Raw genomic sequence first — 12,889 nt, forward strand, 5'->3', positions numbered from 1 at the left:
TATTTGGTATAGCTTAGGTAACGTAGACTAACTTAGATTTAGACTTAGAAAATCTTTATTGTCCCCGAGGGGCAATTTGGTTTGCAGCAGTAGTCATTAAAAACAAGGTTTAACAGTAAAAACGAGGTACAACAATAAAAACGAGGTACAACAATAAAAACAAGGTACAACAGTAAAAACAAGGTACAAATACATAAAATACATACAACATACAAACCATCATAAAGCTAAAAACTAAAAACATTTGCAATACAATAAAAACTAATCACACGTCGCGTCCCACTAAAGTGACTACATAGCAGCTCATTTATAAAAACAACAGCTGCAGGAACAAAGGATCTTATGTATCGGTTGTTTTTGGCCTTTTTTATTACTAGAGGCGTACCTACTTCCTGAAGGAAAGAGTCTAAACTCTAAGAAGAGAGGGTGCTGAGAGTTGGCCAGAATGGCGTTTGCCTTCTTGATGACTCTGACCTGATAAATCTGGTTCAGGGGGTTCAAGGTAGTGTCTATGGTCTTTTGGCACACCTTGATTATACCACCTAGTCTGTTTTTATTGGCCACACTGAGGTTACCAAACCAGGAAGTGATAGAATATGTTAAAATAGACTCGATACAAGATGAATAAAACATCCTCATTAATGTCCTATCAACCTGAAAACCCCTCAGGTTCCTCAAGAAAAACAGCCTCTAATTGGCCTTCTTACAAATACGGTCAGTGTTGGCATCAAAGGTCAATTTATTGTCTATAATTGTGCCTAGATACCTGTATTCACCGACTATCTCAACAGCAGAGCCATTAATGAGAATGGGTGCTTTGTGAGGGGGATCACGACAAAAGTCAATGTATATCTCCTTCGTTTTATCACCATTAAGCTCTAGGTATGATTCATCGCACCATTTCATAAAATTCTCCAGAACAGGACCGTGGTCTGACTCTTTGTCCTGCAGGAGGCTTACTTATGACCGAGTCGTCGGCAAACTTAATGATGTGCCTTGACTGAAGTGTGCTCTGACAGTCATTTGTGTACAGTACAAACAGCAGGGGGGACAGGACCCATTCCTGGGGTGATCCTGTGGAGCATAAGCGAGCATCAGACAGTGTGCTATTAACACGGGTCCTCTGTGATCTTGAGGTGAGAAAGTCCACTAGCCATCATATAGTACCAAAGTCAATATTGGACATATTCAGTAGTCTATGAGCCAGAATATGTGGCTGCATGCAGTCGAATGCAGATGAAAAATCCACAAAGCATAAGCGTGCATGTGTTTTATTTTCCATCAACAACAAGGTGTAGTAGTGTTCTTATTGCATCATCCACACCTTTCCTGGGCTGATAAGAAAACTGTAGTGGATCAATTGCATTCTGGGTCATGACCATTAAACTCTGTTTCACTATTTTCTCGAAGCTTTTCATCACCAGGGAGGTCAATGCCGCAGGGCGGTAGTCATTCAGCCTCTTTGGTGATGGGACCTTTGCAACAGGTACTAAAAGGGACTCTTTCCATAATTTGGGGACACGGTTCTGTGATAAAGACAATTGGAACATGTGAGAGAAAATGCCGCATAAAAAAAGACCACATTCTTTGAGTAGTTTACCACTAATGCAGTCAGGCCCCTGGCTTTTTCTCACATTTGTCTGCTCAAATGTTCTCCAGACATCCATTTCATTAATCTGAATCTGACTGCTCACAGGGGCACCTCTGAATTCAGACAGTTCATTACTAAAATCATGAGAATCGAATCTCAAATACAACCGGTTTAACTCATCTGCTAGTACAGAATCAGGCTTGTGGGGGTTACACAGACGTTTTTTGGAGTCTTGCATTCCGACCATGGACTTAATTGCCCTCCAAGGAGAGTGTGAACTACCATTTTTTAGTTCTTCCTCTACCTTATCTCTATAGTGTAGCTTGGCCATTTTCATCTCTTTTTTGACCAGCTTGTGAGCTTCTCTTTTTTTTTCAAAATCACCCTGATAAAAAGTCAACTTTTTCAAGTTTAAGGAATGTTTAAGGGATTTGCTAACCCATGGCATATTATTTGGGTATATTTATTTATCTTCCTAGGGATAATCATTTCCTCACAAAATTTAATGTAACTTGTCACAGCATCACTCAGTTCGTTCAAGTCCTTACAAGAGTCTTTAAAAACATCCCAATTGGTGCTGTCATAGCAACCGTTTAGTTCACGAATAGAGCCTTCGGACCACACAGCCATCTCCTTGCATTCCACTTTTCCTCTCTTGAGGGCCGGTTTATCCACAGGGGCCAGAATGATGCTGTTGTGATCGGATGAGCCTAATGGTGCTAATCCGTAGGATTTGTAAGCACCTTTTATAGTGCCATAGCACAAGTCCAGAATTTTTCCATGCCTAGTTGGGCAGGTTACATACTGGTAAAAGTGACATAGGGACTTCTTAAGGCTACATGAATTAAAATCTCCCAATCGAAAATGGGGGGCTTCGGGGCTGATACTTTGAAGACGGTGCACAAGTTTTACAATAGTGGATGTTGCCTCTCCCATATTAGCTCTGGGGTGGATGTAGACAACAGTCATGAACAGCTGTGGTATTTCTCGCGGTAAATAAGACGGCCGCAGTGAGACACTTAAAAGTTCAATGTCCGTGCTACATATAGTTTCACGCACTGCGACAGTCTTGCACCAGGCTGGGTTCATATAAAAGCACACGCCCTCTCCAAGTGTTTTACCCGTCAACATATCCAACCGTATGTCTAGTTACTTTTTTTTTTGTTGTTAGCACTATGCAGGAATAAAATGGCATCTACAGTGCCAGGATTCAGGCGAGAGCGCCTGGCCTCTAAAATGCGTCCTGCTGCGCTGAAGGAGCGCTCACTTGCGGCACTTGTTGCTATGACGCATAGGATTCTCTTGGCAAGGTGTTGTAGTCGTGGGAATGATTGTCCTTGTTTCCCCCAAAAGGAAAGTAAATTTTCCTCTGCTGATTCGTCGAGATGGAAGTTTGTAGAGGAATAATCCTCTACTTCATCAACAAGCACAGGTGTATCCTCCCATTCTGTGAAGTCAATCCTTTTCTTTTTCGGTGATGCGCCATCAGCTCCACCTAAAGGACCAAAAAAATCTATTATAGCCTAATATTTTACACCTATAAAACAGTCAATCTGCATAACATATACTTAATAGCCCAGGCAGGCAGGCAATGTATCAACTCACCTTGCTCTGTTGCTGATTGGGGCTCGGTGACAGGTGGCTCGGTGGCAGGGTTTTCTTCTCGCATATCATTAGTGCACAGGTCCACACATGCATCTGTAAGCCTTGTTTTAACATCCTGTGGCACTCTTCTGGGATCACGGCGGACGAAACTGCTCATGCTCAGGGTGTTTGTGGAGGTTTGGGGTTTTGCACAAATGTGATGCACCATGTTAGATGTCCCAGTTTTGTGACTGTCGTAGACATAAACAGCGTCGCAGCTCTTGCAAATCACGTAGCCAGCATTGCTATCATCCTCATTAAAACGAGTCCACGCTGAACTTTTCTGGTCTTTTTTTCCCCTGGTCTTTAGTATTCCCTTTTTTAGTTTGTCACGTACCACGTTTGCTGCCGGAGTTGCCATCTTTTTCTTGTTTTCTTCTTCTTCTGTTGTGTTGTGTCGTGCTGCAGTGCCTGATGAATAATTGACTGTTTCAAAGAGTGCAGCTCATTTTTCGTATGTGGGTAACATTTGACTATGTAGATATATTTCTGAATTGGTTCAACCCCCACCCGCCCGAATCTATTTAAAATCAATTTTTTCCATCATGTCACCCGCCCGAGCCGCGGTTTATCCGCGGTCTCCGCGGTTGTGTCCGCAGACCGCGCATCTCTAACGTGCACACAAGTGTATTAAATTAGATTTTCCTTTTGTGTTGCATGTTATGCATATGATAGTTTCATTATCTAAATCTAAACAAATCATTTTGATGTATTGAGTGTCACCAATACATTTTCTAGGGAGATGACAAAAGATTCTTGAACGTTTTCATAATGTTAATATAGATGATACATTCCTAAATAATTTCCACATACGTTTGTATTTGGTTAAATTCTAAAGAAGATTATCTCTTACATTTGTTTTCAAAAGTTATTTTTTTCTATGCTCTGTGCCTCTTAAAGGGGAACTGCATTTTCTGGGAATTTAGCCTGTCGTTCACAATCATTATGAAAGACAAGCATTTTTCGTGTTGTTCTGGCTATTTCCGAGTCCTAAGTGGCTGTCAAAATGTCCATACCTGTCAAATTATATCAATCAATCATCCATCCATCCATTTTCTACCGCTTATTCCCTTAGGGGGCGCGAGGGGCGCTGGTGCCTATCTCAGCTACAATCGAGCGGAAGGCAGGGTACATCCTGGACAAGTCGCCACCTCATCGCAGGGCCAACACAGATAGACAGACAACATTCACACTCACATTCACACACTAGGGCTAATTTAGTGTTGCCAATCAACCTATCCCCAGGAGCATGTCTTTGGAGGTGGGAGGAAGCCGGAGTACCCGGAGGGAACCCACGCATTCACAGGGAGGACATGCAAACTCCACACAGAAAGATCCGGAGCCCGGAATTGAACCCTGAGTACTCAGGACCTTCGTATTGTGAGGCAGACACACTAACCCCTCTGACGCCTTGAAGCAAGCAATCAGTTTATTTATATAGCCCTAAATCACGAGTGTCTCAAAGGGCTGTGCCATCTACTTTTCAGGTGAGAGGCATGATTTATGATCTACAATAAACTTACAGGGAGCAGGGAAGCGAGGAAACAGGTTACCACGCCACATAGGCCCACACGGAAGTGATCACGTCGCCGCTATAAATAGTTTGTCTACGTTAGCGTTTATAATAACAATATCACAAATACTTGGTTAATATTCAAGTTAGGAAATGTAAATGGAGTATTGTTGGCGCTTTTTGAATTGGATTTTATGGGCGGAATAATGGAGTTCCTTTTCAATCAATCAATCAATCAATCAATCAATGTTTACTTATATAGCCCTAAATCACTAGTGTCTCAAAGGGCTGCAGAAATCACAACACAAACCACTACGACATCCTCGGTAGGCCCACATAAGGGCAAGGAAAACTCACACCCAGTGGGACGTCGGTGACAATGATGACTATGAGAACCTTGGAGACCCTTTGGCTCCACTTTAAGCCGACTTTTATTTACGTTTGTATAATATTTACAATGCATTATAAAAAAATCCATCCGTCATCATGTCTTTCATATTGATTGTGACTCATAGGCAAAATTCCCAAAAAAGTGCACTTTTCCTTTCACTGTTTGTTTTGTGAGGTCATGTTAGCTCTAAACTAAACACAATTTTTGCTAATCTACCTTTTTTTTTTTTTTCAAAATAAGAATCGATTGGAGAACCTTTAAAGAACTGAATCGTTAAGCAGAATCGAAAGTGGAATCGGAACCGGAAAAATCTTATCAATTCGCAGCCTGACCCACTGTACCATTCTTTGTGTGTGTGTGCACACGGTGTACAGGCTGGCGTGGATGTCAACATCAGAAACACGTACAACCAGACGGCGCTGGACATCGTCAACCAGTTCACCACGTCCCACGCCAGCAGAGAAATCAAACAGCTGCTCAGAGGTAGACCAGCCTGTCCTAACTTTTCTCTCTGCGCATGTGTGTGCATGTGTGTTGTATATGAGGGTTTACATGTCCTCCGTAATCCGGCGAGCTCGACCGTTTGCGTTCCTGTGAGATCAGTCTGACCAGGATTGGATCCCTATTGTCATCAATAGGGCTGCACTATTAATAGCATTTATATCGTAATTACATTCATTCATTATAAACATATTACAAAAATTAATTTTTTTTGCTATCACATCTTCACCTCCAAGATGAAGCTAGGTCCATCCTTCCTGCAACACACACGTGCGTCAGTGTTTCCCATTTACTCATTTATTTGTGGCCACAAAATAACTCACAAATGGAGAATTGACGCTTTGGCCCTGGTTTATAAACCAGTGGCGTCCAAACTACAACCCGTGGGCCAATTGCGGCCGCTCAGCGTCTTCATTCTGGCCTGCGAGAAGTGCCAAATATAATAGGAAGTCAGGCCTGTGGCACTTATCGAGTTTAATTTTAAGAATTTTACAGTCCATCCATCTATCCATCCATCCATCCATCCATTTCCTACTGCTCAATGCTGCAAAAAGGCCGCTATCTTGTGGATAGCATTGGTAATTTTGGTCAAAGAGAACAGCATCAATTTACAGTCTTTAACACTCTTGGTACAAACAAACTATAACCAACACAGAAAGTCAACAGCTGTGGCACATGAGCTCACTAAACTTTGCTGATGATGCTCACTAAACTTTGCTGATGATGCAGGGTGTACATACATATATATATATATATACAGACATATATATATATACATACTGTATATATATATATACATATATATATACATATATATATGTATATATATATATATATATATATATATATATGTATATATATATATATGTATGTATATATATATGTCTGTATATATATATATATATATATATATATATATATATATATATATATGCGTGTGTATATATGTATTACTTTACATGCAGTCTGCTTTTGGCTATGGAGGTTAGTTTGTGTCTTTATTATGAAAGCTTGACAGAACTTATGTAACTGAATTTTTTGCGTTTAAATCGTGTGAGTATAATGTTTTTTTTACATCAAATGATGCAGACAATTTTATAAATATTAGATCATTAATAATAATACTCAATTAATAACCATAACAATAACTAATCGATTGCTTCAGTCTTAATTTACAAAAAGTGGGTCTTGCTTTTTGAAGTGTTTTCAGCATTGATTTTTTTTAACACGGAATTTTAATACAATTACATTTTAAAACCACGCATTTTGATAATCATTTTTTTCAATGACATTGTCTGCATAATTTAATGTAAAAAAAAAATCAGTTCACAAAATTCAAACGCAAAAAATTCAGTTACATAAATTCCCTGTCAAAAAAAGCTTTCTTAATAAAGACACAAATTAACCTCCATAGTTTTAACCCAATGTGGCCTTTAAGTCCAGCCATCCATCCGTTTTCTACCGCTTATTCCCTTTGGGGTCGCGGGGGGCCCTGGTGCCTATCTCAGCTACAATCGGGCGGAAGGCGGTGTACACCCTGGACAAGTCGCTACCTCATCGCAGGGCCTTTAAGTCATTTTTTTTAATGTAACATAAATCACAATATGAATACAATTGTTTTTTGACAAAAAAGAGAAGACTTAAAGCGGTGCCTTGAGGAACGCCTTAGTTCTGTAAATCACAAGGTTAGACCCCAGTGTTCCTTTTTTGCCAGCAAGGTTCAAATGTCAATGCCAAGATGTGCCATTGTGTCCAATGAGGTCCAAATTCTTCTATACAACCGGAGCACTGTAGTAATTTTTTAGGAACTTTCTAAAAAAAATAGTTTTGTCCCCACAAGTTTTGGACTGGTCTTTCCCGTGCCAGATTTGGCCCATGTGCAGCCAGTTGGATAGCGCTGCTCTACAAGTAGCAACACGCAGACGCAACATAAACGTATGACTTCCAAAAGTGCCATGACACGTATTAGAGACGTTCTTTTGTCGTTGAAATATGTAAAGCAGGGATGTTCAAAGTTTGGCCCGGGGGACATTTATGAACATAATGCCCATCCATCCATTTTCTACCGCTTATTCCCTTTCGGGGTCACGGGGGGCGCTGGCGCCAATCTCAGCTACAATCGGGCGGAAGGCAGGGTACACCCTGGACAAGTCACCACCTCATCGCAGGGCCAACACAGATAGACAGACAACATTCACACTCACATTCACACACTAGGGCCAATTTAGTGTTGCCAATCAACCTATCCCCAGGTGCATGTCTTTGGAAGTGGGAGGAAGCCGGAGTACCCGGAGGGAACCCACGCATTCACGGGGAGAACATGCAAACTCCACACAGAAAGATCCCAAGCCTGGATTTGAACCCAGGACTGCAGGAACTTCGTATTGTGAGGCAGATGCACTAACCCCTCTGCCACCGTGAAGCCCATGAACATAATGATATACTTCAAAAATGTAAAAAACAGACTAAAAAGCTGTAATGTAATGAATAAAATGTAAAACGTTGATAGAAATAATGACTAAAGACACATATGGTTTATTATTTTTTATTATCAATTATTTGTTCTTCTTCTTCTTCTCCTTCTCCTTCTTCTCCTCCTCATGATTTATCTTTCACATTTTTCATCCGATTCGAAACCCTTCCAACTTCAAACTGTTCAGCCTATTTGGAAATTGCAGGTTTTCCCTTAACAAATTCCAAAAATTCCCAGATTTCCCAGAATTCCAGGTTTTCCGGGACATTTTTCCCATTCAAAATGAATTGGCCATTTTTCAAACTGCCACCATTTCCACATTTTTCAACCAATTTAACCCGTTTGACTGTCAGTACATTCCACTCATCCTGGAAACTCAAACAATCATTTTTCCAAGTTAAAAAAATTGCAGGAATTTCTAGAATCTGCTTTTTTTACAAAACCTTTTTTGACCCTTTTTTCTGGCGAGTGCTCTTTACGCATTTTTCAACCCACTTCAACCGTTCCACCATCTAAACATTCATAATCAGGACAAAAAACAAAGTGTTTTTTTGAACTGGAAAAATTCCACATTTTCCCAAAATTCCTGGAATTCCTTAATACAATTTCTCAATTAAAAATATTACTATGTCAACATTTTTTGACTGATTTGAAATATTCCAACACCAACCACTTCAACTTATTCAGAAGATTGAAGTCTTTTAATATTTTCCAAAAAATTCCAGATTTTCCCGAAATTCCCATGAAATTCCCATTGAAATGAATGGGACATTTTTTAAAGTTCCACAATTGTTGCTCAACTTCAACAATTAAAAAAAATCCCGGATTCCACAATTCCCACTTTTTTCAACCTATTCAAACCATTCCAACATCAACACATTCCATTCATTCAACTAACACTTTCCGAAGTTAAAGTTAAAGTAACAATGATTGTCACACACACACTAGGTGTGGTGAAATTTGTCCACTGCATTTGACCCATCCCCTTGCTCACCCCCTGGGAAGTGAGGGGAGCAGTGGGCAGCAGCAATGCCGCTCGGGAATCATTTATGCTGATTTAACCCCAATTTCCAACCCTTGATGCTGAGTGCCAAGCAGGGAGGCAATGGGTCCCAATTTTTTTTATAGTTTTTGGTATGACTCGGCCTGGGTTTGAACTCACAACATACCGATCTCAGGGCGGACACTAACCACTAGGCCACTGAGTAGGTGGCCCAAATCCCGTTTTTCGTGGATATTCAACCTTTCAATGTTCAAACCATACCAATTCTTACATTCATACTACATTCTATCAGTATTTCAGTTCAACTTCAGCATTGGAGCATTCACATGCAATTTCTTCAGGAATTGCTTCATCTAGTTCTATCTGGTATGAATAAGTGCATACAAATACAAAGATGATGCTCTGTCTCAATGACCTGTTGTGTGACTCCGCAGATGCCACCGGTGTTCTGCAGGTACGAGCATTGAAAGACTTCTGGAACCTTCACGACCCCACCGCCCTGAACATCCGGGCCGGGGACGTGATCACGGTGGGCCGGTCCTTCCAGAACTTATCTAGAAGCCGCTAGTCAGCCATGATGACACATGCTTTTTTATGCTAGTGCTAGTAACAATGCCAGCCATCAAAACACCCGCCAGACTCCGCCCCCCCTGGCAGTTTATCGAGCGGGGGCGGCGACCGCGGTGGTTGCCATGGTAGTGTTGACAGGTGCCGTGCCTCTCGCGCAGGTGTTGGAGCAGCACGTGGACGGGCGCTGGAAAGGTCACATCCATGACAGCCAGAGGGGGACGGACCGGGTGGGCTTCTTCCCGCCCTCCATTGTGGAGGTCATCAGCCGGCGAGGCGGTGAGTTGCCTGACGAGAGAGTGGCATTAGCCCCGCCCCCTCAACTAACCTGCATGCTTCCAGGTCATCCCATCCCCCATTGCATGCGTCCACTCCTCATGACCTTTGACCTCAACACATTCTATCCCCCCCCGCCTCCCTGCACCTGCATGTGTCGGCCTGTAGGGAGCACCCTATCCCGGCACGCCTCACTGCCCGCTCAGCGCCAGCAGCTGCTGTCCAGAGCCCCCCCGTCCAGCAGCTTCAAGGCTGACAACTCCTACACGCTCTGCGCACCCCCCACCCACCTGGTTCCTCCGCTCAGCAACGGCTTGGCCTCAGGTATGCCTGACTGCCGTCGCCCCACTTTTGATGACATCATCAGGCAAAACTAACCAATCCAACAGCATGTTTTGTCAGGCGCACGCGTCACGTTTCCTGTGGGCGGGGCTACGTGACAATATTAGTAAAATGCGTCGATGTGTAACCTCATTGGGCACGCCTCCCTAACCCCCCCCCGATAGAACTCAGTGCATTTTTGTGTCTGATAGGTGCGTCTCTGAGCCACCTGTCTCAAAACGGGTGTCCCTTCCAGGACATTTGGGTCCTCAGGGACACATGTCATGGTAAGACGCAAACAACATGGCGTCTTGCTTCTAGCTCTGCATCCGCACATGCCTCACAGGGTCTGCCTCCGACTTGTGTCGCTTCATGACGCCTCATGTCATTTCCTGCTGCCACTAGAGGCCTGATTTACTAAAGGTTTGCGTGTACTAAAACACGTGCAAAGCTGAACGACTAAACGTGTGCAAAGTGTTAAGAAAACAAAATAAGGCGTGCAATCCATTTTGTATGTATTAATATCTAAAAAATTGTCTATTCAGCAATTTTCTTTTTTAATTTATAGCTGCTAGAGGAATTAAGGCATTTCAAAACATTCAATAAGGCCTTTTAAAACATTCAATTTATGCCTTTTGGTGTCATTTAATATAATTTTAATGACGTTCATTTGTTTCACATAGAATATCCATCCATCCATTTCCTACCGCTTGTCCCTTTCGGGGTCGCTTGGGGTGCTGGAGCCTATCTCAGCTACATTTGGGCAGAAGACGGTGTACACCCTGGACAAGTCGCCACCTCATCAAATTGGGCTGGGCAATATGGCTTTTTTTTAATATCGCGTAAAGTCAGAGTAAAGCCTCCCTCCAATGAGCACACCTCTGGCGGTTGAAAAAAAAATGTTTTCAATGTAGATGCACTGTAGGACTGCTTCTAAAATGCCCATAAAAAGTGGTAGATGTCTCCTGCTTGTTATAACTCATGCTCATGATAAAATAAATGTGCAGTAAATGTGTGTCTCCGTGGTGATGCAGGTAAAGTACATGCAAAATCCTCATTTGAATAAGGTGGTCTGCATCACTTTACAATTGTACATGCAGTCTTAGTAAATTACACGCAACACGCCCACTTATAGTGCACACTATTTTATAGTTTGCACACGCTGTTTACTGTGTGTCGTTTGGATCTTAGTGAATCGGGCCCTAAGTGTCTTTAATGACACCTCATGTTATTTCCCACTATGGTATGTCACTAAGTGTCTTTTCATGTTACTTCATGCCGTCTCATCTAATTTCCAGCTATGTTATGACACTTGATGTTGTCTCATGTCACTTCATGACACCTCATGTAATTTCCTGCAATGTTAAGTCACTTACTGTCGTGTCATGTCACTTAATGACGCCTCATGTCATTTCCTGCCATGTTTTGTCACTAGGTGTCTTCTCATGTCACTTCATGTTGTCTCATGTCATTTCTTGCTACGTTATGCCACTTGGTGTTGTCTCATGTCACTTCATAACACCTCATGTAATTTCCTGCAATGTTATGTCACAAAGTGTCGTCTCATGTCACTTCATGTCACCTCATGACATTTCCTGCCACGTAATGTCACTAAGTGTCGTTTCATGTCACTTCATGGCGCCTCTTGACATTTCCTGCCATGATATGTCACTAGGTGTCTTCTCATGCCACTTCATGTTGTCTCATGTCATTTCCTGCCATGTTATGCCACTTAGTGTCGTTTCATGTCACTTTATGACACCTCATGACATTTCTTGCCATGTTATGTAACTAAGTGTCGTCCTGTGTCACTTCATGACACCTCATGTCATTTCTGGCCATGTTATACAAGTGTCGTCTCTTGTCACTTCATGACGCCGCATGTCATTTCTTGCTATCTTATGTCACTAAGTGTCTTCTCATGTCACTTCATGACGCTTCAAGTCATTTCCTGCTATTTTATGTCATTAGGTGTCTTCTCATGTCACTTCATGACACCTCATGTCATTTCCTGCCATGTTTTGTCACTAGGTGTCTTCTCATGTCACTTCATGGCTCCTCATGTAATTTCCTGCCATGTTATGCCACCAAGTGTCATCTTAATGCACTTCATGACACCTCATGTCATTTCCTACTATGTATACAAAGTATTGTCTCATGTCACTTCATGACACCTCATGACATTTCCGGCCATGGAGTGTCACTTATTGTCGTCTCATGTCACTTTATGACACCTAATGTTATTTCCTGCCATGTTATGTCACTAGGTGTCTTTTCATGTCACTTCATGAGGTCTGATGTAATTTCCTGCCATGTTATGCCACTAAGTGTCGTCTCATGTCACTTCATGACACCTCATGATATTTCCGGCCATGTTATGTCACAAAGTGTCGTCCTATGTCACTTCATGTCACCTCATGTCATTTCTTGCCATGTTATGTCTCTACGTGTCTTCTCATGTCACTTCATGTTGTCTCGTGTCATTTCCTGCCATGTTATGCCACTAAGTGTTGTCTCATGTCACTTCATGACACCTCATGTCATTTCTTACCATGTTATGCCACTAAGTGTCATATCTTGTCACTTCATGACACCTCATGACATTTCCT

At 42.0% G+C, this 12,889-nt stretch overlaps 1 protein-coding gene across 6 annotated transcripts in view; it reads left to right on the plus strand.

The window, feature by feature from the left end:
* LOC133556153 (caskin-2-like) overlaps positions 1 to 12,889 on the plus strand; it is a 57,901-nt gene that overhangs the window by 35,001 nt on the left and 10,011 nt on the right. For 3 of the 6 annotated variants that reach the window (XM_061905806.1, XM_061905805.1, XM_061905807.1), the window contains exons 9-12: positions 5,514 to 5,622; positions 9,551 to 9,645; positions 9,845 to 9,962; positions 10,026 to 10,283. In XM_061905806.1, coding sequence (XP_061761790.1) covers positions 5,514 to 5,622; positions 9,551 to 9,645; positions 9,845 to 9,962; positions 10,026 to 10,283 — 580 coding nt within the window. Of the gene's footprint in view, positions 1 to 5,513; positions 5,623 to 9,550; positions 9,646 to 9,844; positions 9,963 to 10,025; positions 10,284 to 10,492; positions 10,568 to 12,889 lie in introns of all 6 variants that reach the window. The other 3 variants (XM_061905809.1, XM_061905808.1, XM_061905810.1) reach the window with 3 other exon arrangements.

The sequence above is a fragment of the Nerophis ophidion genome, linkage group LG07, assembly GCF_033978795.1.
Source record: "Nerophis ophidion isolate RoL-2023_Sa linkage group LG07, RoL_Noph_v1.0, whole genome shotgun sequence".
Taxonomy (NCBI): domain Eukaryota; kingdom Metazoa; phylum Chordata; class Actinopteri; order Syngnathiformes; family Syngnathidae; genus Nerophis; species Nerophis ophidion.